Here is a 27,615-nt window from a genome sequence, read left to right as displayed (position 1 = left end):
TGTCCAATTTGTCCTGAGTACGCTGATACCTCATATGTGGGGGTAAACCACTGTTTGGGCGCACGGCAGGGCTTGGAAGGGAAGGAGCGCCATTTGACTTTTTGAATGAAAAATTGGCTCCACTCTTTAGCGGACACCATGTCACGTTTGGAGAGCCCCCGTGTGCCTAAAAATTGGAGCTCCCCCACACGTGACCCCATTTTGGAAACTAGACGCCCCAAGGAACTTATCTAGATGCATAGTGAGAACTTTGAACCCCCGGGGGCTTCACAAATTGATCCGTAAAAATGAAAAAGTACTTTTTTTTCACAAAAAAATTCTTTTAGCCTCAATTTTTTTCATTTTCACATGGGCAACAGGATAAAATGGATCCTAAAATTTGTTGGGCAATTTCTCATGAGTACACCGATACCTCACATGTGGGGGTAAACCACTGTTTGGGCACATGGTAAGGTTCGGAAGGGAAGGAGCGCCATTTGACTTTTTGAATGAAAAATTATCTCCATCGTTAGCGGACACCATGTCGTGTTTGGAGAGCCCCCGTGTGCCTAAACATTGGAGCTCCCCCACAAATGACCCCATTTTGGAAACTAGACCCCCCAAGGAACTTATCTAGATGCATATTGAGCACTTTAAACCCTCAGGTGCTTCACAAATTGATCTGTAAAAATGAAAAAGTACTTTTTTTTTTCACAAAAAAATTATTTTCGCCTCAGTTTTTCATTTTCACATGGGCAATAGGATAAAATGAATCCTAAAATTTGTTGGGCAATTTCTCCCGAGTACGCCGATACCTCATATGTGGGGGTAAACCACTGTTTGGGCACACGGCAGGGCTCGGAAGGGAAGGCGCGCCATTTGACTTTTTGAATGGAAAATTAGCTCCAATTGTTAGCGGACACCATGTCGCGTTTGGAGAGCCCCTGTGTGTCTATGCATTGGAGCTCCCCCACAAGTGACCCCATTTTGGAAACTAGACCCCCCAAGGAACTTATCTAGATGCATATTGAGCACTTTAAACCCCCAGGTGCTTCACAGAAGTTTATAATGCAGAGCCATGAAAATAAAAAATAATTTTTCTTTCCTCAAAAATGATTTTTAGCCTGGAATTTCCTATTTTGCCAAGGGTAATAGGAGAAATTGGACCGCAAATGTTGTTGTCCAGTTTGTCCTGAGTACGCTGATACCCCATATGTGGGGGTAAACCACTGTTTGGGCGCACGGCAGGGCTCGGAAGGGAAGGCACGCCAATTGGCTTTTTAAATGGAAAATTAGCTCCAATCATTAGCGGACACCATGTCACGTTTGGAGAGCCCCTGTGTGCCTAAACATTGGAGATCCCCCACATATGACCCCATTTTGGAAACTAGACCCCCAAAGGAACTAATCTAGATGTGTGGTGAGGACTTTGAACTTCCAAGTGCTTCACAGAAGTTTATAACGCAGAGCCATGAAAATAAAATAAAAATTTTATTTTCTCTAAAATGATTTTTTAGCCTGCAATTTATTATTTTCCCAAGGGTAACAGGAGAAATTTGACCCCAAAAGTTGTTGTACAGTTTCTCCTGAGTACGCTGATACCCCATATGTGGGGGTAAACCACAGTTTGGGCACATGTCGGGGCTCAGAAGGGAAGTAGTGACTTTTGAAATGCAGACTTTGATGGAATGGTCTGCGGGCGTCACGTTGCGTTTGCAGAGCCCCTGGTGTGCCTAAACAGTAGAAACCCCCCACAAGTGACCCCATTTTGGAAACTAGACCCCGAAAGGAACTTATCTAGATGTGAGGTGAGCACTTTGAACCCCCAAGTGCTTCACAGAAGTTTATAACACAGAGCAGTGAAAATAATAAATACGTTTTCTTTCCTCAAAAATAATTTTTTAGCCCAGAATTTTTTATTTTCCCAAGGGTTACAGGAGAAATTGGACCCCAAAAGTTGTTGTCCAGTTTCTCCTGAGTACGCTGATACCCCATATGTGGGGGTAAACCACTGTTTGGGCACACGTCGGGGCTCAGAAGGGAAGTAGTGACTTTTGAAATGCAGACTTTGATGGAATGGTCTGCGGGCGTCACGTTGCGTTTGCAGAGCCCCTGGTGTGCCTAAACAGTAGAAACCCCCCACAAGTGACCCCATTTTGGAAACTAGACCCCCCAAGGAACTTATCTAGATATGTGGTGAGCACTTTGAACCCCCAAGTGCTTCACAGACGTTTACAACGCAGAGCCGTGAAAATAAAAAATCATTTTTCTTTCCTCAAAAATGATGTTTTAGCAAGCAATTTTTTATTTTCTCAAGGGTAACAGGAGAAATTGGACCCCAGTAATTGTTGCCCAGTTTGTCCTGAGTACACTGATACCCCATATGTGGGGGTAAACCACTGTTTGGGCACACGTCGGGGCTCGGAAGGGAAGGAGCACCATTTGACTTTTTGAATAAAAGATTGGCTGGAATCAATGGTGGCGCCATGTTGCGTTTGGAGACCCCCTGATGTGCCTAAACAGTGGAAACCCCTCAATTCTAACGCCAACACACCCCTAACCCTTATCCCAACTGTAGCCGTAACCCTAACCACAACCCTAACCCCAACACACCCCTAACCCTAACCACAACCCTAATTCCAACCCAACCCTAACCCTAAGGCTATGTACCCACGTTGCGGATTCGTGTGAGATTTTTCCGCACCATTTTTGAAAAATCCGCGGGTAAAAGGCACTGCGTTTTACCTGCGGATTTACTGCGGATTTCACCTGCGGATTCCTATTGAGGAATAGGTGTAAAACGCTGCGGAATCCGCACAAAGAATTGACATGCTGCGGAAAATACAACGCAGCGTTTTCGTGCGGTATTTTCCGCACCATGGGCACAGCGGATTTGGTTTTCCATAGGTTTACATGGTACTGTAAACCTGATGGAACACTGCTGCGGATCCGCAACGGCCAATCCGCTGCGGATCCGCAGCCAAATCCGCACCGTGTGCACATAGCCTAATTCTAAAGGTATGTGCACACGCTGCGGAAAACGCTGCGGATCCGCAGCAGTTTCCCATGAGTTTACATTTCAATGTAAACCTATGGGAAACAAAAATCGCTGTACACATGCTGCGGAAAAACTGCACGGAAACGCAGCGGTTTACATTCCGCAGCATGTCACTTCTTTCTGCGGATTCCACAGCGGTTTTACAACTGCTCCAATAGAAAATCGCAGTTGTAAAACCGCAGTGAAATGCGCAGAAAAACCGCGGTAAATCTGCCATAAATCCGCAGCGGTTTAGCACTGCGGATTTATCAAATCCGCTGCGGAAAAATCCGCAGAGGACCAGAATACGTGTGCACATATCGAAACCCTAACCCTACCCCTACCCCTAACCCTACCCCTAACCCTAACCCTAACCCTACCCCTAACCCTACCCCTACCCCTACCCCTAACCCTACCCCTAACCCTACCCCTACCCCTAACCCTACCCCTAACCCTACCCCTAACCCTAGTTCTAACTCCAACCTTAGTGGAAAAAAAAAAAAATTCTTTATTTTATTATTGTCCCTATCTATGGGGGACAAATGGGGGGGGTCATTTACTGTTTTTTTATTTTGACCACTGTGATAGATTATATCACAGTGATCAAAATTCACATTGGAACGAATCTGCCGGCCGGCAGATTCGGCGGGCGCACTGCGCATGCGCCCGCCATTTTGGAACATTGCGGCGCTCGGGGAAGAAGACGGACGGACCCCGCCAGGATCGGTAAGTATAAGGGGGGGAGATCAGGGCACAGGGGGGGGAGATCAGGGCACGGGGGGGCGTCGGAGCACGGGGGGGGGAGGGATCGGAGCATGGGGGAGAGTGATCGGTGTGCGGGCGGGTGGATCGGTGTGCAGGGGGGGTGGATCGGTGTGCAGGGGGGGTGGATCGGAGCACGGGGGGGGATCGGAGTGCGGGGGGGTTTGATTGGAGCACGGGGGGTGTGATTGGAGCACGGGGGGAGCGGACAGGAGGACGGGGGAGCGGAGCACAGGACGGAGGGGAGCGGGCCACAGATCGGGGGGCTGGGGGGGCGATCGGAGGGGTGGGGTGGGGGCACATTAGTATTTCCAGCCATGGCCGATGATATTGCAGCATCGGCCATGGCTGGATTGTAATATTTCACCATTTTTTTAGGTGAAATATTACAAATCGCTCTGATTGGCAGTTTCACTTTCAACAGCCAATCAGAGCGATCGTAGCCACGAGGGGGTGAAGCCACCCCCCCTGGGCTAAACTACCACTCCCCCTGTCCCTGCAGATCGGGTGAAATGGGAGTTAACCCTTTCACCGGATCTGCAGGGACGCGATCTTTCTGTGACACAGCATATGCGTCACAGGTCGGATTGGCACCGACTTTCATGACGCATACGCTGTGTCACAGGTCGGGAAGGGGTTAAGGGTGCTGCTACACCTTAAAGGTGGCAGATTGGGGTGATTATTGGGGAGTGTGAGGCTATGTGCACACGTACAGGTTTTTTTCCCTGCGCTAAACGCTATAAAAACTCATTAAAAACGCATACATTATGCATTCTATCATTTATAATGCATTCTGCATGTTTTGTGCACATGGATGCGTTTTTTTCCGCGAAAAAAACGCATCGCGGTAAAAAAATGAGCATGTTCATTATTTTTGCGGATTTTCTGCGTTTTTCCCGCAATTCTGTGCATTTGGGAAAAAACGCACAAAAAACGCGTCAAAATCGCGGTAAAAACGCATGCGGATTTCTGGCAGAAATGTCCGGTTTTTGTCAGGAAAATTTCTGCAAGAAATCCTGACGTGTGCACATACCCTGACATGTACATCGGAGGACTCATCATTTCAGACAGACAAGCAGATAAGATTACTTCCATGTGCAGCCTGAATGTGCTCTCCTACTTGTAAAACTGGGAGAGGCTCAAACAGCACCACCGCCCCGAGCTCACCGCATGCCTGCTGGCTGAAAAAATCTCTGTACTCTGGGCTTTCAATGGACTGTCACACAAAGTCAAAAGCTGGAGGTCCCATCTATACCTGACAGCTCACAAACCAAAGCTATGAAGTTGGAAAGCCAGACTTCCAACTCCTCAATTTCCCTGACTCCGACCCCACAGCCCTGCCTCACTACTAAGCATGGACATAAAGTGCAGCACAGATTCCTCTCTACTAAAAGCAGAGATCAGAGACAGAACAGGCATTTATAGGACATTTCCCTGACTCCTGACCCCACAGCCCTGGTCACTGCAGACCATGGACATAAAGTGAAGCACAGATTCATCTCTACTAAAAGCCGAGATCAGAGACAGAACAGGCATTTATAGGACATGTCCCTGGCTCCTGACCCCACAGCACAGCCTCACTACTAAGCATGGACATAAAGTGCTGCACAGATTCATCTCTACTAAAAGACGAGATCCTTAGATCAGGAACAGAGACATTTATAGGATTCTAGGTGGTGGCCCGATTCTAACGCATCGGGTATTCTAGAATATGTATATATGTATATAGCAGCCACATAGTATATAGCACAGGCTACGTAGTATATAGGAGTACTACATGGCCTGTGGTATATACCATGTGGCTGCTATATACATACATATTCTAGAACAGGGGTGTCAAACTGCATTCCTCGAGGGCTGCAAACAGGTCATGTTTTCAGGATTTCCTTGCATTGCACAGGTGATAATTTAATCACCTGCAGAGAATGATTCCAGCACCTTGTGCAATGCTAAGGAAATCCTGAAAACATGACCCGTTTGCAGCCCTCGAGGAATGCAGTTTGACACCCCTGTTCTAGAATACCCGATGCGTTAATATAGCCCACGCAGTATATAACGCAGCCCACGCAGTATATAACGCAGCCCACGCAGTATATAACGCAGCCCACGCAGTATATAACGCAGCCCACGCAGTATATAACGCAGCCCACGCAGTATATAACGCAGCCCACGCAGTATATAACGCAGCCCACGCAGTATATAACGCAGCCCACGCAGTATATAACGCAGCCCACGCAGTATATAACGCAGCCCACGCAGTATATAACGCAGCCCACGCAGTATATAACGCAGCCCACGCAGTATATAACGCAGCCCACGCAGTATATAACGCAGCCCACGCAGTATATAACGCAGCCCACGCAGTATATAACGCAGCCCACGCAGTATATAACGCAGCCCACGCAGTATATAACGCAGCCCACGCAGTATATAACGCAGCATGTAACACTGGCCACGTAATATATAGCACAGCCCACATAGTATCTAACAGTGGCCACATAGTTTATAGCACGCAGTATAGAACACAGCCACATAGTATATAACACTGCCCATGTCGTATATAGCAGCCATGTAGTATATAACGCAGCCCACGCAGTATATAACACTGGCCACGTAATATATAGCACAGCCCACACAGTATAGAACACTGGCCAGGTAGTATATAGCAGCCACGCGGTATATAAACACTGCTCATGCAGTATTTAGCAGTGTGGGCACCATATCCCTGTTAAAAAAAATAATTAAAATAAAAAATAGTTATATACTCACCCGGCGAGATCCATTGAACCTCTGGCGATGCGCGCGATTGCCGCCATCTTGCGTTCTCAGGATGCATTGCGAAATTACCCAGATCACTTAGCGGTCTCGCGAGACCGCTAAGTCTTCTGGGTAATTTCGCAATGCATCTCTGGGACCGGAAGCTGGCGGCAGGTGCGAGCGCATCGTCGGACTACCGAAGGTGAGAATAGCAGGTTTTTTGATAATTTTTAACATTAGATCTTTTTACTATTGATGCTGCATAGGCAGCATTAATAGTAAAAACTTGGTCATACAGGGTTAAGTGAGTTACCTGCGGCATAACGCGGTCCGTTACCGCTGGCATTAACCCTGTGTGAGCGGTGACTGGAGGGGAGTATGGAGCGGGCGCTGACTGCGGGAAGTATGGAGCGGGCGACGGGAACTGACTGCATAGAGTATGGAGCGGGCGTCGGGCACTGACTGCAGGGGAGTAGGGAGGGACAAATCGGACTGTGGCCATCGCTGATTGGTCGCGGCAGCCATGACAGGCAACTGGCAAGACCAATCAGCGACTTGGATTTCCAGCACAGACAGAGGCCGTGACCAATGAATATCCTGGACAGACAGACGGAAGTGACCCTTAGACAATTATATAGTAGATTTCATAACTTTCCCAAATTATGAAAACAGTTACAGCACATCCTGCATTTTACTACTGTACCAATTTACTATATATTTTAGGAGTTGGACTAGTCTTTTCTATACAGACTTCAACAAAACGGACACAGACTCCACAGCCCTGTCAAACAGCAGAATTTTTAACAGGAAACAAATCAAGTTTTTTTGTTTTTTTTTAACTTCTGATGGCATTTACAATGTTTTACAAATGTGTTCCCAGAAAACCCCTTTAAGTTTCTTAACGGCAGCAATAGTTGAGCCTGGCTCCAATCGCTGCCGTTTCAGGCCAATGCCACTAGTAAAACGTAGCTGGCACGTACTCTGTGTGGAGCGGGCTCAGCTCCTGAGTGTGCTCCACACCATGATAATAGTATATTATGAAGCCCTAACAGTGGAGTCACCCATTGATTAATACAGGATCCATTTAACAAATCCATTGTTAGCTCAGCACCACAGTCATCTATAGCACATACAGGCATGTATGTAACGTCATGAAAAGCTATGGACACTAATGACATATTGGTTAATCAGATACCTATGATGGACACCGTAGAGCGACAGCATGTAGCGTCATTTCTCTGGCCAGGAATGATCACAGGCACAGGAAGCACACGGCGCATATAATATAGTGACAGCTCTGGGCACAGGGTTCTTCATCAGAAGGGACCAGCACAAGGTGCTACATAGGGTTGAGTCTAGAAGCTGCGGAAAATTACTGCCACGCATTGTGGCTAGTGTAAAATTTAGTGTAGATTTTACCCCATGCACTGTCTAATTTATGAATATCTGGTTTCCACACCATAATGGGCATCCTGTGGACTGATATTTATGGAGGAATATTATACTATAAACATGTAATGCGGATCTCCCACCGGCAGGAAGGAGTGTGAGGGGGACATTTTTGGACAGTGGTTGGATGTAATATTTTGGGGGTTGGGGTACTACCCCTCCTTTGATGTACACAATCACAAGTACTGATAACGGGGGAGAATGCGCTCTAGAAGACGGTGGCCCTGGATACACTGCGAGTCTCTGAGAATCCTGGAAATGCTGAATGAAGTTCATGCTGGCGCCTGTAAACTGGCTGACATTGCACAACGGCTTCATATAGACATGTCCCATCAGGGCTAGGGAGCAGATGTTTAGCGGGGGGCCGACTGCTCTCATGGCTGACACTTCCTGCTTCACGTTTTTTACCATTTCAGGCAATTTTCGTGAACTTCTCTGAACCGACCTCCCCAGAGCTCCTGCGGTATGTGTTAACCCCTCCTACGCCACAACAAATGCAACATTCATTCATTCCTGGTGAGAGAGGAAAAAACATGAATGAATGTTATGCTACATGGTAATAATTTTTTCACAAGTCCGAACACAGAGTTGTGCACACCTCAAAATAGTCATATCAAACCAAAATCCCCCATATGGTATATGCTAGGGAAAAAGAGGCATAGGCAGTACCATTAAATTCAAAATATTTGTAATTAATTTAATGGTACTGCCTATGCCTCTTTTTCCCTAGCATATTACATATGGTGGATTTTGGTTTGATATGGTAATGAGCTTGTAGAGGGCAGGGACTGATGTGAACGATCTTGGTACATTGCTACGTTACACGTCGGAGCAATATAAGCTAAACACATTGTGTTATATGCAGATGTTCAGCGTGTGCAGAGTGAAAGCCGCAATATCCACATACTGCAGGTATCAATATCTGATACACAGAAATCTTCAGCAGCACAAAGAGGACGTTTCTAGTGTACATGGCTAATGAGGCGTTACAATCTGCATTCTCTGGGCGCTGCCGATGCCATACACATCACATACCCGACGTGTGCATTTACCTGCTTTCTAGTGTTTTCATAAAAAAAAAATGCAGCTTTTTTGTCAACAATGAACGCTGCAATTTAGCTGGAAATAAAATACAATATGTAATTATTTTTTTATTATTATTATTTTTACATTTTTTCATTACCCAAAACACAGCCTGACCTTCCCTATAGGAAGAAAGTATGCGTGACCCAAAATATAAACAAGTGTGAAGGTATCTCATGAAGGCAGAGGCATTTTCTGGTACTTGTACTTCTCTGCACCCCCATTCATTTGCTGTATTTAGGGGTCCAAGCGTTGTACATCTGGAAGCATCTGTGCCTAGCAGCCTAGTATTGCCGCTCAGTACCCCTTCACTTTATAAAGGGGGTCTGTCAGTGAGATCAACCCTCCTAGTCGTCTATATGGGCATGTACCGTAGGTCATAGGAAGCTGAATACAATGATACCTAGCTATATGTGCTGCAATATATTTTTTATATGTAAATTAGTTGAGGTCTACGGGCTGGACATAGATCTCCTCGAGAATCTGCCTACCAGGGCTTATTTTATATGACAGAGGGCATTACTAGTGTGAGACATGTAATGACTGACAGTCTGCTCTCCTGATTGCACAGCAGAGCCCCATTTCATTTATAATTAGCTCGGGAGGCAGATTCTCAGGGAGATCTATGTCCGGCCCATAGATCTTAGCAGCTCATTTACATATAAGAAAAAAAGTGATATTTTTTCTGGAATAACACATCCGATCTCAGGGTATCCTTTTATTCAACTTTCTATGACCTGAATGGCCATATAGACAGCTTAGCCTTTGTTGGGAGTTTTCTTCAGTATCCTCTTCAAAGAACTCACATGCACTTTTTATTCCACTCTATATTTTTCAAAACTTCTTCAGGAAAATAAAAAAAAGTCTCAAAAACTCCTACTATAAACAGGAAATTTCCTATAGAAATGAATGTGGCAAGTTTTGCATGAGTTTTTGAAGCATTTTTGAGGAGGATTTTAGAGAGAACTCGCTTCACACAACTGTGTGAACGTACCGTAGTGAGACCATGCTACAGAGCGGCAGAACCACGCAAAGCCGCCATAAAATGTACGATCCTGTGACGGGTGTACAGTAATTACTAAGGGGGGCCTGAGAGTCAGACCCCAAGGGATCGCTATGGAAAGGCGGATGTCAGTTAGATTAGTTCCGCAACCTATTGAACCACTTTTTTCCCCTAAAGAAGTGTCAAATACAAATAGTGGGCTACTAGGGAGATTCTTTTGCACAACATGGCTATTTTCATTTTTGTGTTCTCAATGACAAGTCTGTTCCCTTTTTAGGTGGCCTTTCTAATAAATGGTTCTAAAAGCTACAGAACAAAATCCAGGACTCCCAACAAGGCCTCGTTCACCACTGCCGTCTCTCAATAGGGAAGTAATGTTTGCAGAACACACAGTGACATGAGAGGAAAGGAAACCACACCCTGTAATAATGCCAGGAGGCTGCCGTACGAGGCATCAGCTGGTAGGTCAGACAATGTACAATCATGCCCTGCTCTACGCCGTGCACACAGTGATGTGCACCAGTCACAAGCTTTGCGCCACCAATATATTCTGAAGGGTTCAGAAACCTGACAGACCCCATTATACTCAAAGTGATGTATACCGGGCACAGAATAAAGGCTCCAGATTGTCTCAGTTCTGCACCCCCACTGCCTTCATCGGTCCATGTGTGAAAACCTTCATGTGAACTAGCGCACTGACTTGCACTGCTCATTGTGCTTTCCGTTTTTCATACAGACATTTAATATGTTCATCTGAAAAGACCTTGACCAGAATGGAAGCAGAAAATTATTATGTAATGCTATATACAGGGTCAGTGTTCTCAGGCCACTGTGTATGAAGCAGTATAATGGCACCCATCGCTGTACCTGAGGCTTCGAGTAAGGATATGTAGGTTTTTCTGTCAGATCACACATAAAAAGCCGTAGATTGAGCTTTTCTGCCATTACAGCACTACTACGAGGGAAGAATAGGCCACACATACAGCGCCGACTGTGGACAAAATGGTGACACAGCCCTGTCAGGACACCACGGTGCATTACAGTCTCCACATGCAGCTGCATGCGTGAACTTACGTGTCCGTCCTAAACATACTGAGGCTGTAATCCGCTGTATGCAATAGGAGGTAGACACGGTCAGGTGATAGAAGTCTGTACACTGCACCGCCAAGGAGACTGCAACAGTCCTTGTTTTCAAGTGACCATACTTCAGGGGTAACGTTTCTCCTTGTGGAAGAGTGACATGCCTAGCCTGGCATGCCAGTGTGAGCAGGCTTATAAGTCAGGCAATGCTCCTCTGGGAAATGAAACATGCAAACTGCCTCTTCAGAGAGGACTAGACCTCTAGTGCTTCCTATTGGGGGTAACAATCCTAAAAGTCAATACAGACCCTATAACAAGTCTTGCATTATTACTTAAGATAAAAGCCAAACCAGAATCGCAATTTTCAAACACTATTTCGGGGTATTGCCTTTCATCAGGGCAAAGTATGAGATCTGATTTGGCTTCTAATAGGTAGCGTTATGGCCTCCTTCCTCTATCAACAGGCATTTTGCATATACCTCAGTAGGCCTTACTATGGAACCCATCATGTCAAATTCATACAAAATCTGACAGGAAAATAAACTTGGTATGAAATTGGCACTGTATGGAGGCACCGCTGAGGCCTCAATGAAATATAAGGTAGCACCATTAACAGCTCAATGCAAAAAGGAGGTAAATACAGCCGCATGTATGAGGCCTAACACTGACTGTAGCAATCATGTGAGTGGTACCGAACATCCAATTAGGCTACCGTGTCATACACCTCAGGCCTCATTCAGATGTCTGATTTTTATCATGAGTAAAAACCAGGAGACACTTGGTCATCGGAGTTTCATCAGTGTTGGCCCATGTTTCAGTGTTTACCATCAGTGTTTTATACGTGATTTTCATGTAAGAAAATATAAATTGCTAAACTTTACTCCTGGCATGGTTTTTTTTTTTTGCACACCCACTGAAATCTATAGGAGAATCATCTTACAAACAGATCAGACTGGCGAATGCTGCAGTTTTTTCCACAGACAGAAGGTCCGGGTATAAAATCATATGTAATTCACTAACATGGGTCTGTGTGCTGTGTGCTGAATGCTGTACATACGAGGACCGCCTTCTACATGGACAGCATCCAGACCGAAAATATGTTTGTGTCAGCATACCCAAAGGCTATGCTCACAACATGTTCAGTAACCATCAGTCCAGCAGCAATCCGCTGAATAAAAAAGTTGACATAACATTTTTTTGTTCGGCTAAAGAAAACCGATTTGAACTGGACCCGTTTTTTTTTTATCATTGAAGTCTAGGGAAAATGCGCCTGTTAATTAGCCATCCGGTTCTTCTCATTTTAAAAGGATCCATTTTTTGCTTACTGGATCAGTTTCAAATGGAAGAAAAAGGATGGCTATTTATCAGGTCTGTTTTCCATAGACTTCAATGTTAAAAAAGAAAAAAAGGATCCAGCTGAAATCAGTTTTCTTTAGCTAGGGGAGAGTCAGGGAACCCCCACCCGTGCCCCCCCCCCCCCCAGTAATCAGTCAGCAAGTCCCATGGAGATCTTCGGGCTTAGACCACCATAAATGAGAGTGTGAACAGTTACCAGTTAAAAATGAGACAGTCTGAACAGCTTCCCCATTGTCTCCACTTCACCTCTGTGAACCCTTGCATTTCCAGTTTAGTGTGAGCATGAAAAGGAATAAGCAAATAACGACAAATTCCACATTTTACACCAAAAGGCCCCAATACACCCTACATGACGTTTGGGCGAACCTGCCGATTTTGGCGTGGCCACACTTCTATTCCTCGAAATAATGTCAGGAGACAGAGGGATTATGCCGTTGGAATTTCATTGTCTGATAATTTCGTTTTCAGGGAAGATGACACATCTGGAGCAGCTTTCTCCTCTCAGCTGGTTGAAGACAAGAAAAGTCTGCCGGGAGAGATGGGTGCAGCCAAGCTCTACAAAGGCCAAATGGCGTAGGGACACTTACGATATTTAGAGGCGGTCACATTTTTGTATTCTGTATTCAGAGAATTATTGAATACAACATGTCTTTTCGGTAAGTCAGACCACCCACAGTACAGGGAATGCGAGGGCACCACTCTAGAGCAAGGCAGTGGAGTCACACCTAGTTTAGGTTGAAGTCATAGTAAATAGAAATATCGTTTCTCCTGACTTGTAGGATCGCTACTTCCAACAGGTGGCGCTATAGAGTTAAGTCCTCTTTTTCTCAGAAGAGGCAATTTGCATAGTAAATAGAAAGATACTGACACCAGCTTTAACCCCTTTCTGCCATTGGACGGAATAGTACGTCAGATGGCAGAACCCCCGCTTTGATGAGGGCTCCAACGGTGAGCCTGCATCAAAGCTGGGACATGGCAGCTGTTTTGAACAGCTGACATGTGCCCGCAATAGGCACGGGTGGAATCGCGACTCGTCGGCGCCTATTAACTAGTTAAGTGCCGCTGTCAAACTCTGTGTGACAAAGTTTTTACTATTGATGCTGCCTATGCCTATGTGGACATGCATATTCCAGAATACCTGATGCGTTAGAATCAGGCCACCATCTAGTGTTAATATAAATATATTTATATTCTTCCATCAAAGGAGCCTATTTCTGGTGATGTCACCATTTTCTACAGTAATTATGCTATTACTAATTACTGGCCATTAATGCAGGAGTCAGAAGTCTGGAGAAGTAGAGTCGTCGAACCATTGGCTTACTTACTGACTTCACAGACCTACCTGTATGAAGCGCCACAAACAGTAAGGACCAAAAGTTTTGCATTTTAAAAAAAAATGGGATTACTTCTATCTGGTTGCTGTGAGGCCATTTCCACGTGGATTTTAGTGTACCGGAAGCAAATAGATGAAAATTGTGTTTCACGTTGTTTTATCCAGTTAGGTGTTAGTTTTCAACATGTGCTGAGCCAAATGTTTTACATATTTTGTCATAGGAAGTCAATTTTTTTTTTTTGAGTGTTGTGAGGCAGTGACGGGTGTTATATGCGAGGATTGCTATGTATAAAGAAGCATATGGAAGCCGTGGGAGTGCATTGCAGTCACAGGCATAGCTGTGATTGCAATGCAAAATAGAAGTAAGTGTTGATCTTGAGCAAGATATTTGTTCAAGGCAGATTTAAAAAAAGATGCTCTGGTCTTTTATTTTATTTTTTTTTTTAAACGGACTACAGGATGGTAGAGGAGCAGTCAGTTTTCCTCACCCGGGGCCCGGGTTTTCCATGTGGCCGGCGGCCACAGGTTCTTTTGTAAAAACCCTGCAGCAGAGGGTTGGGTGTGTCAGTTTTGGTCTTGCAAGCAGGCAGAGCAGAAGGCTCTGCAGAGCTCAACCTGTATGAGGCAACACAGGGCCAAGCGGAGCTAAAAGGCTTGGCACCCTCAGAGTACACGGCAGTGCAGTCGCCCCATGGCAACAGGTCATGGATTGTCTTTGTTTTCCGTCTGCGATCCAGAGGATTTGATTTATTTCTTGTTTGTGAGTACTCTGACCGTTAAGAGACTTTACTTTGACCTTTTCCTGGGTCACTGTCTCGTCACTGCAGTGTGGACACCACTGCATTACAGTGTGTTTTTTAGTTAAAACATGGCAAAGACAAATTTATCACTAGATGTCAGGAAGCTTATTATTCTGACAGTGAAGTCAGGCAAAAGTGAAAAAGAGGTAGCTATGGAATTCAACCGCTCTCAGAGTCAAGTGTCATGAATAATAAAGAAAGAAAAAGAAGAAAAGGAAGGTAATGTAACAGCTGACAAACATAGAAGTGGACGACCACGGAAAACCTTCCTCCAAAGTTGATCACATTATTAAGAATAAAAGTCAGTATCTGACATCCAAAAAAATGCTGTACAGATTTTGCACAAAATGAACGAAAGAATATGGTGTCAAAGTGAGTCACCAAATTGTGGTGCGATGGGCAAGAGCAGTAGGGTTGAATGCATGAATTCAGGTCAAAAAGCCTTTCATCTCTGCAAAGAACCAGAAGGTCCGACTTGAGTCTGCCAAAGAACACAGCCAATGGAAAGAGTCTAAGGTGTTGTGGTCAGATGAATCGAAGTTCACATCTGTTTGGTAGTGACGGCAAGCACTATATATACACCGCCCAATTGGAAAACAATGTTAGGGTATGTTTCCACGTTAAGGAAACGCTGCGTGTTTGACGCTGCGTAGAGCCGCAGCGGCAAACACGCAGCGTCCAGATGTTACAGCATAGCGGAGGGGCTTTCATGAAATCCTGTCTCCACTATGCATTAAAAGACGCAGGCGGCAAACCCGCGGAAACTGACATGCGGCGCGTCTTTTAAGAACGCAGCATGTCCTTACAATGCTGAAACAACGCAAGGACAACGCAGGTGACCGGTCAGTGACCTCAGGTGCAGATTTGGTCAGGATTTTACCTGAGTAAAATCCTGACCAAATCCTGATGAAATCCTGAACGTGGAAACATACCCTAAGGCAGGGTTCCCCAACCTGTAGCTCGGGAGCCACATGTGGCTCGCGGCCCCATGAATTGTGGCTCGCGACTGTCTGCCAGCTTGATGCATTAGGTCTAACAAACAGGGATCAAGACCACATCTCAAAATGGTGAATTTTTTTGAGTCGCACTGCACAGAATTGCAGATCTTTATGCACATTTACTGGTCTTCGGGGTTTCGAGATGTTTTAGGTATGGTATGCTGGAGGTTTGTACTACCTGTTAGAGGAGGTGCTCAAAGCTGGATGGGACAGTGTGTTGGGAGAATACTGAATGGGGGTATTGTGGGAACCCCTGGATCTCAGTGTACGGCTCTGGAGTGATTTCTGTGGAAAAGCTTTGGTTATCATTATACCAGTAATGGGGGCTTTGGTTGCCACTATGAAGAGGGTGGGAGCTGGATGTGGCTCGCAACCCTCTCTCAGTGCTGGATGTGGCTCGCAACCCTCTCTCTAAGCTTAATGTGTCTCTCAAGATCAGAAAGGTTGGGGACCACTGCCCTAAGGTATCAAACACCTACAGTGAAACATGGTGGTGGCAATGTCATGGTTTGGGGCTGCTTTTTTGCATGTGTCATTGGCCCTTTACATAGAATTGATGGAAATATGAATGCCATCATGTACAAGGATATAAAAAGAGAATGTAATGCTGCCATATGGTAAAACCAAAATAGGTAGGGTCTAGAAATTCCAGCGAGAATGATCCTAAGCAGACATACAATTTAGTCAAAAATTGATTAGGAAAGAAAAATGTTCGCCTGTTGCAAGCCAATCACCGGATTTATACCCATATAGAGAACCTTTGGGATGAGTTAGGGTGACGAGATGGGGCCGGCACCAATAGCAATAAAGATGAATTGTTTGCAGATTTTCAAATGGAATAGAGCAAGATCCCTCAGGATGTCTTGAATTCCCTAGTGGCTTCAATGCCCCATTGGTGTGGTGCAGTGATTAACCCTTTACCGGCATCGGACGTACTATACCGTCCGATGCCGGCTCCCCTGCTTTGATGCAGGGCTCCGCGGTGAGCCCGCACCAAAGCCGGGACATGTCAGCTGTTTTGAACAGCTGACATGTGCCCGTAATAGGCGCGGGCAGAATCGCGATCTGCCCGCACCTATTAACTAGTTAAATGCCGCTGTCAAACGCAGACAGCGGCATTTAACTACCGCTTCCGGCCGGGCGGCCGGAAATGACGTCATCGCCGACCCCCGTCACATGATCGGGGGTCGGCGATGCTTGTGAATGGTAACCATAGAGGTCCTTGAGACCTCTATGGTTACTGATTGCCCGTCGCTGTGAGCACCACCCTGTGGTCGGCGCTCACAGCACACGTGCAATTCTGCTATATAGCAGCGATCAGCAGATCGCTGCTATGTAGCAGAGCCGATCGGGTTGTGCCTGCTTCTAGCCTCTCATGGAGGCTATTGAAGCATGGCAAAAGTTAAAAAAAAAAAGTTAAAAAAATAAAAAAAACAAAAGTTTAAATCACCCCCCTTTCGCCCCAATCAAAATAAATCAATAAAAAAAATATCAAATATACGCATATTTGGTATCGCCGCGCTCAGAATCGCCCGATCTATCAATTAAAAAAAAGTATTAACCTGATCGCTAAACAGCGTAGCGGGAAAAAAACTCGAAACGCCAGAATTACGTTTTTTTGGTCGCCGCGACATTGCATTAAAATGCAATAACGGGCGATCAAAAGAACGTATCTGCACCGAAATGCTATCATTAAAAACGTCATCTCGGCACGCAAAAAATAAGCCCTCAACCGACCCCAGATGATGAAAAATGGAGACGCTACGAGTATCGGAAAATGGCGCAATTTTTTTAAATTTTTTTTTAGCAAAGTTTGGAATTTTTTTTCACCACTTAGATAAAAAATAACCTAGTCATGTTTGGTGTCTATGAACTCGTACTGACCTGGAGAATCATAATGGCAGGTCAGTTTTAGCATTTAGTGAACCTAGCAAAAAAGCCAAACAAAAAAACCAATGTGGGATTGCACTTTTTTTGCAATTTCACCGCACTTGGAATTTTTTTCCCGTTTTCTAGTACACGACATGCTAAAACCAATGATGTCGTTCAAAAGTACAACTCGTCCCGCAAAAAATAAGCCCTCACATGGCCAAATTGACGGAAAAATAAAAAAGTTATGGCTCTGGGAAGGAGGGGAGCGAAAAACGAACACGGAAAAACGAAAAATCCCCCGGTCATGAAGGGGTTAAAGCAAGAAATTATGCTACAAATACTAAGTTATGACATTATAATAATGATTTACTCTCTATGTGGTGCTCAATAAATAGTGTATGCAAAACTTTTGGCAGTAAGTTTTCTTTAATTAAGCGACCTATATTCTAAAGCATTTTGGTAAAATTAAAGTCTTGCATGATAATGAATTGAAAGTGCATGAAGTTATCAGGAAAATGGCATCACCACAGTCGGACAGAAGGAATTGCAAAAAAAAAAAAAGAAAGAAAAAAAAACAAACTTTTGGTCTGATGGCCAAACATACAGATATTGATGGGATCGGCTGACAGTCTAATGTCTGGCAGCAGCACTCACAGAGAACGCGTTCCTGTATATGGTGGACAAGGCTGAACGACGGCAGAGTCATCTAATGTGCGTGGGGGCTTTAGGGTATGTTCACACTTCTTATTTTCGCTGCCTTTAAAGGGAACCTGTCACCCCGTTTTTTGAGATTGAGCTATAAATACTGTTAAATAGGGCCTGCGCTGTGTGTTCCTATAGTGTATGTAGTGTACCCCGATTCCCCACCTATGCTGAGAAATAACTTACCAAAGTCGCCGTTTTCGCCTGTCAATCAGGCTGGTCAGGTCGGGAGGGCGTGGTGACATCGCTGGTTCTTCCTCAGCTTTACGTTGGTGGCGTAGTGGTGAACAAGCAGCGCGCGATCTGCGCTGTAATCCCTTGCATCGGTGGGGGCGGCCATCTTCCTGGGGCCGCGCGTGCGCAGATCGAGTGCTCTGCTGCACGGGGCTTCAGGAAAATGGCCGCGGGATGCCGCGCGTGCGCATTAGAGATCGCGGCGGCCATTTTCCCAAAGCCGAGATGCAAACTCGGCTTTGGGAAAATGGCCGCCGCGATCTCTAATGCGCACGCGCGGCATCCCGCCTGATCGCCCGTCTGATACAGCAGTAATAAATAGCGGAACTTCTCATGAAGTAACAATTCAGCCTGGTCTTTAGAGCTCTACATTGAGCTGTTCCTCTATTACCCATCCTAGAAATGTATGGGTACATGGACATTACACTTATTGATCACGTATCTACAGGACAGAAAAATCAATATGAGACTGGTACCCCCCCCCAATGATCTGCTGAAAACGGGGGAAGAGAGCTGCAGAGCGACTCTCCATACAATGTGTAGCAACCGGCGATGGATTCTTGTACATAGCCGCTGCCCGGACACTCCATACTGACCTATTCTCCACAATAAGAATTGCTCTGCAGTACCAGGCGGCTGCACAGTGAATGGAGACGAGATCCGGCGGCAACTTTTTCAGGATCCGTTTTTTCAAAACTCACCGGACGGCAAAAAACTGATGTGTGAAAGAGGCCTTAGCACACCCCAATCCTGGGAAATAAGCGCTGCCGGGTCTTCTCCTACGTAAGGCAGTAAACCAGTTGATTAGCAGAGCTAAGCACCAGCATTGTGAAGAACTGATTGGGCACATTCTTGGCACTCACACCTTTTTAGTGGGGCATTACACTCAGTATATGACACTGGGCAATGAGGAGGCAGTGGGCTACGGCACCCAGTCACAGATGGCCATGCCAGCTAGGATGTCAGGGTAACTCCATACATGTGTGGCCACCTCCTAATTCAGCCTCCCTCTGGATATGACAGATTGCGCTCAGTCTCACCAGGTTGAGGGACCACCATGCTGGAGAGAAGTGTGACCCCACAGGCGGGACCATGACTTCACATAGGCCTTATTTAATATAGTAAAAGAAAACCGTATACAACTCGTCTATAACCCATCCTAATATAAGCGTATTGCAGCCAGCCCTGTGCGGCATAAACCTCCGATTTTATCCCTTTACATCAATAGAACGTAAAAAATTTCTAAAGAAATTCTTGAAATACAGGGTACAAGTATCCAGGATGAAACAGTGCATTCAACTGCAGATACAAGGCCGTCCGTCAGTGGCACTGGCGCTGAATGGAGCAAGCACGACCATGTGGGAAAACACCTTTAAACAAACCATGTTCCAGTTGCACATAGACGCAACGTACAGATCCGGTGCCTTCCATTCCATTCTCAGTATACTGTAGTATGTAATCTGCCAGTATTACGCCCATACGGTAACGCCATTCACATTCATGGGTTTGCAAAAAATAAATAAAAAATGCAGCTGCCATACAGAGCCACAGCATTGCATCCAATGATTGAGGATCCATCGCAGCACTATAACAGGAAACTGTAAATGCTTGTGTGTATGATTACAGCTGCTGTAAAAAGCTGATTATATACAGACTAGATGGTGGCCCGATTCTAACGCATCGGGTATTCTAGAATACGCATGCCCGCGCAGTACATTGCACAGCCCGCGCAGTATATAGCAATGTGGGCATCATATCCCTGTTAAAAAAAGAATTCAAATAAAAAACAGTTATATACTCACCTTCCGTAGAGACCGCTACATCATCTCGCGAGATCGGAATGCATGGACCGGTCACCGGAGCGTCGCGAAGAGCGGGAAAGGCGCCGGAAGGTGAGTATATGATGATTTTTTTAATTTTTTTTTTATTTTTAACATTAGATCTTTTTACTATTGATGCTGCATAGGCAGCATCAATAGCAAAAAAGTTGGTCACACAGGGTTAATAGCAGCGTTAATGGAGTGCGTTACACCGTGGCATAACGCTGTCCATTAGCGCTGCCATTAACCCTGTGTGAGCGCTGACTGGAGGGGAGTATGGAGCGGGCACTGACTGCGGGGAGGAAGAAGCGGCCATGTTGCCGCCGGACTGCGCCCGACGCTGATTGGTCGTGGCAATGGTCGTGGTTTTGCCACGACCAATCAGCGACTTGGATTCCATGACAGACAGAGGCCGCGACCAATGAATATCCGGGACAGACAGAAAGATGGAAGTGACCTTATAGTAGACTAGATGGTGGCCCGATTCTAACGCATTGGGTATTCTAGAATATGTATGTATGTATATAGCAGCCACATAGTATATAGGAGTACTACGTGGCCTGTGGTATATACCATGTGGCTGCTATATACATACATGTTGTAGAATACCATAATATAGGCCACGCAGTAACTAACACAGCCCACTCAGTATATAGCAGCCACGCAGTATATAACACAGCCCACGTAGTATGTAACACTGGCCATGTAAAATATAGCACAGCCCACACAGTATCTAACAGTGGCCACGTAGTATATAGCACGCAGTATAGAACACAGCCACGTAGTATATAACAGTGCTCACGTAGTGTATATAGCAGCCATGTAGTATATAACGCATCCCACGCAGTATAGAACACAGCCCACATAGTATCTAACACTGGCCAGGTAGCATATAGCAGCAACACGGTATCTAACACAGCCCACGTAGTATTTAGCAGTGTGGGCACCATATCCCTGTTAAAAAAAATAATTAACATAAAAAATAGTTATATACTCACCCGCCGGCGGGATCCAGCGAACCTCTGGCGATGCGCGCGCGGCTGCCACCATCTTTCGTTCCCAGGATGCATTGCAAAATTACCCAGATCACTTAGTGGTCTCTCGAGACCGCTAAGTCTTCTGGGTAATTTCGCAATGCATCTCTTGGAATGGAAGCTGGCGGCAGCCGCGAGTGCATTGTCGGACTACGGAAGGTGAGAATAGCAGGTTTTTTTTTTTTAAATTATTTTTAACATTAGATCTTCTTATTATTGATGCTGCATAGGCAGCATCAATAGTAAAAACTTGGTCACACAGGGTTAATAGCGGCGGTAACGGAGTGAGTTACCGGCGGCATAACGCGGTCCGTTACCGCTGGCATTAACCCTGTGTGAGCGGTTACTGGAGGGGATTATGGAGCGGGCACTGACTGCGGGGAGTATGGAGCGGAGCGCCGGGGACACTGACTGCGGGGAGCGGGGAGTATGGAGCAGAGCGCCAGGGACACTGACTGCAGGGAGCGGGGAGTACGGAGCGGAGCGCCGGGGACACTGACTGCGGGGAGTACGGAGCGGAGCGCCGGGGACACTGACTGCAGGGAGTACGGAGCGGAGCGCCGGGGACACTGACTGCAGGGAGCGGGGAGTACGGAGCGGAGCGCCGGGGACACTGACTGCAGGGAGTACGGAGCGGAGCGCCGGGGACACTGACTGCAGGGAGTACAGAGCGGAGCGCCGGGGGACACTGACTGCAGGGAGTACAGAGCGGAGCGCCGGGGGACACTGACTGCAGGGAGCGGGGCTCCACCATCTTCACCAAACCAATACTGTTGTGCTCACACAGGGACCCCCATTCTTGTAGTTGTGAGGGTCCTAGCAGTTACAGCCCACCGATTAGACATTTTGTGACCATGTGAGACGCTTTGATTACAGGACCCCCCTCACCAAGTCCCTGTGCACCCTCACAGCACCTGTGGACGTTTTTTCTATAATGCATATAAATGGAGTATTTTCTACTTAATACGTGTGGGAAAAAAATGAGATGACGAGCGGGCGACAAATGTGTGGCCGCCAAATTCAGCCTCCGATTCTTTGAAACATCCTTGGCCCGTGTAAATATGGCCGGAGGCTTTACCTGTCACTTCCTTACACAACCCTAGGAGACGGGTATTTATTGTGAAGGATTACATTCCAGACCGAATACCTGCCATTGCTGGGACTTGCTATGTGTGAGCCGGCCCTTGTGATGATGGGGCCTACCAGTCACTAATGACAGCGCTGATTCCTCACACCCCGGCTGCCACACGCACTGTGTGCTTCCAACCATCTATGCTGCCCGCGGCATGAGCAGCGCCAATCAGCTGTCAGCTCCTTGTTAGTGGGTTCTCTCATCACAGACCGGCCTGTAGGCTCACTTCACTGCTGGGGAGCACATTTTTCATTTTTTGCTCTTCTGTTTTTTTTTTCCCCTTCAACTTCGGCCAAGAGTCATAACTTTATTATCAACCAACCCACCTGTATGGAGCGGATTTTTTGGAAGAACGAATTGATGTTTCGAATGACACCATTCATTTCATCATATAATTTACTGAAAATGGTAAAAATGTTATGAAATGCATTAGAATTGGGAAAAAAGAAGAAGAAAACTTGATTCCTCCGTGGCATTTTGGGTTTGGCCTTTGTGGTGTTTATTGTGCTGTAAATATCGCCTGGTAACATGGTTTTCTATCTCCGTACGATTACAGCGATATCGAACAGTTAAGTTTGTTGTTTTACTTAAGTGGTGAAAAAGTTTGTAAAAAAAAATAAAAATATATAAAATAAATTTGGTTTATGCCATTATTTTCTGAGTCCTGTAACCTTTTTATTTTGCAGTCAATGGACTTGTGTGAGGGCCTGTTTTCGGGATGGCCGGCTGACTAAGGCCGGAGTCACACATGCCAGAAAGACGTCCGTGTCTCGCATGTGAAATCCAAGCTCTGGCGCCGGCACTCCGGAGCGGAGCGTGCGGCTCCATGTGTTCCTATGGAGCCGCACGCTCCGCTCTGCAGTGCCGGCGCCAGAGCTTGGATTTCACATGCGAGACACGGACGTGTTTCTCACATGTGTGACTCCGGCCTAACACTATTTGTGGGATACGACAGTTTGATATCTTTGTATTGCAATGTTTCATTTGTAATCATGGCGTTTACTGAGTTGGTTACTGTAATTCATTTTACCATTTCAGAGAACAGACTTTTACGGACGCTGTGACATTATATATATATATATATTTTTTTTTTTTCTTACTTTTTCTTATTTAATGTATAACTTTTACATTTTATATTTGCCTCCTTGGCGGACCTGAACCTGCGGATCAGGTGTATTTCCACGGAGTGGAAGCTTGTGGGCAAGATCTTGGTATCTGTTGAATTAGGCTACGTTCACATTTGCATTGCTGTGTGTTGCATCGGCGACGCAACGTATGCAAAAACGCATTGTTTTGTGACGCATGCGTCCATTTTTGGCTTGATTTTGGACGCAAAAAAAAAAAAGCAACTTGCTGCGTCCTCTGCGCCCTGACGCTTGCGCCAAAAATGCTGCATGCGTCACAAAACGCAAGACAACGCATGTCCATGCGCCCCCATGTTAAATATAGGGGCGCATGACGCATGCGTCGCCGCGGCTGCGCCCGACGCAACGCTAATGTGAACGTAGCCTTATGCGATTATTGTTATGCTGTAATGTTTATTATCTGTACAAGTCCCCTCAGAAATGTAAAGCGCTGCGGAATATGTTGGCGACATAGAAATAAAATTATTATTATAGTATATTATCAAAACAATGATCTTCTTTGAAGTCCAGCCGCAGGCAAAGCTTCACGGGAGGACAAAACCGGCAGTCATGGGGGCCTTTGCAGGGTGCACAGCTGAACCATTAACCCCCCGTTTACCGTAGCCCTAGTGGCAGAAGCATACCGGCAGTCGCGCTATTTAAATGCCACTGACTGACAACTGCATTTATATAGTTATACAGAAGCGATCAGAGATGGCTCCGGTCCCTGCTGTTACAGACACCGGACCTGCGCTATACACGGAGAACAGAGATGGGAAAAGGTTAACAGGCGAATTTCCCACGGAAAGCCTGAGCTGGCATCTACCCAGGAACCATTTCAATAAGGCCAGGTTCGGTCTTTGCTGGGTATGGCCAGTATAAGCCCCAATGGCCGTACTGTATTCGGGGCGACTCGGCTAATAACACCCCCCCATGGACAACGCTCTATCGCTACATACTGCAATAACCATGACCGTGTGTATACCAACAGCTCAGAGGAAAACACAAATCGTCCCCAAACCCAGGAAATCACTCCATGTATGACTCCTGCGATGCAGTCGCCTTATACAGAGGCTGGGGGTCTATTATTAGAAGACAGTGAAGGAGCGGAGGCCCAGAAATAAGCACAGAGCGGTGACCCTGTGGCCAGGCCTTGTAATCGGAGAGGGCGACGTGCTGGGGCCTGTGGAGGAGCCTCCACCCAGCTATTACTGAGGAGCTCGGGCAGCAGTCGCAGCATGGCAGCCGGCTCTGGACACGCCACACCTCAGCTCGTCTCCCAATATCATGTGTTCCTATAGGCAGGCCCCCACCGCTATTATATTAGAGACCCCTCTGTGATCACTTCAGAGTAATGGTCGGGACCGCTGGCATTAAACACATCCCATTAAGGCTGCGGCCGTCACACCTGTCCTGGTGTTGGGACCGAGCTGCAGTACCGGATGCAGCCTGGAGACAGGTGTGGCGCTGTTCCCGGGGTAACCCACCAGCAATCCCTGCTGCCTCATACAGTCCCAGCATAACCCCCACCATCTATAACAAGGCCAGGGGGTCAGACAGTGTAACTAAAGGACAGGAGCAAGAATGACCCCCACCCCATCGAGGACCCCGCCGCACGGGCTGTTGTCATTAGCAACCACATGACAGCTGCCAGGATGGATGTTGGTTGCTCCTGACAACCGCACCAAACACGGAGCCGACTCCCAGAACAGAGAATAAGCTCTGTCATCAAGCCGGGCACGCCGCGCCTTGTAGTGCCACACACCGCAGGACTTAAACTAGTACGTTAGAAGCTACGGTTAACGATTTCATTGCCGGGCCCAGGTAAAACTGCTGCTTCCCCCAGCACTGCCAAGGTTTAAGGGGCCGTGGACGACAACAAGAAGTGCATGAGCTGCGCCTGATCTGTGCCCCCGGCACTAAGCGCCGCAGACCACAACAGTGACTGCAGCCCCCCGAAAACCATGTACCTTCTCCTCATCAGAGACCCGATCCTCGTAGTCTGCCATCTTGGCTGCGAATGGCCCAGCCCCACTGAGAGGAGAGCGCAAAGCATAGCGGGAAGGGAGGGGGAACGTCCGGTCCAAAGCGGAAGCGGGGATACCGAGCGGCCGCCATGTTGGTAGAGGCACATCAGCGTTTATGGCCGACGTTAGTCGGTGGCAATGTCCAGCAGCACTGCGCGGTACCTGGCAGTAATGCTAATACAGCGCTGTATAGGGAGGCTGCAGCACGGGACATAGTGACCGAGCTGTCCCCGGTGCTGAGGGGCCTCCAGCTCCACCAATCCCAGGCGCGCTCCGCCTATTCTGCCCCAGTAGCAGGAAACAACAAACATGGCGGAGTGTGCGAGTGCCGGCTCCGGGCCGCCTCTGCTGACCCGGGTGAAGGGCTGGCTGTGCAGGCACCGGGCGTACGTGTGGCTGCTGCTCCCCGTGGCGGCGCTGCTGCTGCTCTATCACTTCAGAGCGGCGCTCCGCCTGTACGAGGCCGTGCTGAGCGGTGAGTGCTGCGGCCCAGCTGTTACCTAGCAACGGGGGCGCTCCCCTAGTGGGACTACAGCACCCAGCAATCCTGGAGCCAGAGCGTGGGGCCTACTCTCATGGAGACCACTATATTCCGGGGCTACATGTGCTGTCTGGGGGCAGGCAACAACTGCTGACATTGGAGACGTTGCCCACGGCAACAGGTTCCCTGGCCATTCTGTGGTCACATCCCTGGTGGGCTAGGGCAGCGATGCCGGGGCGCCCGCACTGCGCCGTTGTCTGAGGTGTTACTGGTAATGTGCTCATGTGACGCTGGGGCAGAAATGGAGGGGCTTCTGTAATATCTGTAGTCATGGGCCGCTGCTCGTGCCCCCTACAGCTGTAGTTACCGATCACACGGACCCTCACAGTCATGGCCAAAAGTTTTGAGGCCGACACAAATTTTCTTTCACAGTTTCCTACTTCAGTGTTTCTCGATCTTTTAGTCAGATGTTTCTATGGTGGGTAAGGCTGGACTGCGTGATCGGAGCACTTCCCGAACTGCTGCCTCATAAAGCCCTCCATGGATCTGTGACCGCAGTGCACGGACTCAGGAACGCATGACCGGGAGACCTGCAGCCGCTCCGTGCTAGGCACGCCGTCAGGATTTTACCTCAGTATTTGTGCGCCAAAACCAGGAGTGGGACAAATAGAGGAAAAGTATAATAGAAGCATATGCACCACTTCTGCATTTATCACCCACTCCGGGTTTTGGCTACAAATACTGATGTAAAATACTGACCAAATCCTGCTAGTGTGACGGCAGCCTTACACGTCGCCACTTCTGGATTATCACCCACTCCTGGTTTACAAATACTGAGGTGAGATACTGACCGTGTGAACGTGGCCTTTGACTGGTTTGTACATAAACCCTTAGGTGGCACTGGGCAGAGGCTGGGGAAGTGCTCTGATTTTGCCCGGAGCACTTAAACCTCATTTGCATGTACATTAACCCCTTTACCCCCAAGGGTGGTTTGCACGTTAATGACCAGGCCAATTTTTACAATTCTGACCACTGTCCCTTTATGAGGTTATAACTCCGAAACGCTTCAACGGATCCCGGTGATTCTGACATTGTTTTCTCGTGACATATTGTACTTCATGATAGTGGTAAAATTTCTTTGATAGTACCTGCGTTTATTTGTGAAAAAAACGGAAATTTGGCGAAAATTTTGAAAATTTCGCAATTTTCAAACTTTGAATTGTTATGCAATTAAATCACAGAGATATGTCACACAAAATACTTAATAAGTAACATTTCCCACATGTCTCCTTTACATCAGCATAATTTTGGAACCAATTTTTTTTTTTTGTTAGGGAGTTATAAGGGTTAAAAGTTGACCAGCAATTTCTCATTTTTACAACACCATTTTTTTTTAGGGACCACGTCTCATTTGAAGTCATTTTGAGGGGTCTATATGATAGAAAATGCCCAAGTGTGACACCATTCTAAAAACTGCACCCCTCAAGGTGCTCAAAACCACATTCAAGAAGTTTATTAACCCTTCAGGTGTTTAATAGGAATTTTTGGAATG

The 27,615-nt window shown here is 46.7% G+C and overlaps 2 protein-coding genes across 6 annotated transcripts in view; one reads left to right on the top strand and one right to left on the bottom strand.

Annotated features, from left to right (window-relative positions):
- CAPZA1 (capping actin protein of muscle Z-line subunit alpha 1) overlaps positions 1 to 25,624 on the bottom strand; it is a 70,727-nt gene extending 45,103 nt beyond the window's left edge. Inside the window, exon 1 of the mRNA XM_069761737.1 lies at positions 25,526 to 25,624. Within this exon, the coding sequence (XP_069617838.1) occupies positions 25,526 to 25,564 (39 nt within the window). The 5' untranslated portion in view covers positions 25,565 to 25,624. The remainder of the gene's footprint in view (positions 1 to 25,525) is intronic.
- Positions 25,625 to 25,662: 38 nt separating this feature from the next.
- ST7L (suppression of tumorigenicity 7 like) overlaps positions 25,663 to 27,615 on the top strand; it is a 224,845-nt gene continuing 222,892 nt past the window's right edge. For 2 of the 5 annotated variants that reach the window (XM_069761732.1, XM_069761733.1), the window contains exon 1: positions 25,794 to 26,057. In XM_069761732.1, the coding sequence (XP_069617833.1) occupies positions 25,892 to 26,057 (166 nt within the window). In that variant the 5' untranslated portion in view covers positions 25,794 to 25,891. Of the gene's footprint in view, positions 26,058 to 27,615 lie in introns of all 5 variants that reach the window. The other 3 variants (XM_069761735.1, XM_069761736.1, XM_069761734.1) reach the window with 2 other exon arrangements.

The sequence above is a fragment of the Ranitomeya imitator genome, chromosome 3 (genome assembly GCF_032444005.1).
Source record: "Ranitomeya imitator isolate aRanImi1 chromosome 3, aRanImi1.pri, whole genome shotgun sequence".
NCBI classification, from domain to species: Eukaryota; Metazoa; Chordata; class Amphibia; order Anura; family Dendrobatidae; genus Ranitomeya; species Ranitomeya imitator.
Note: the sequence above shows the minus strand (reverse complement) of the source record. Positions and strands in the feature narration are given on the sequence as shown.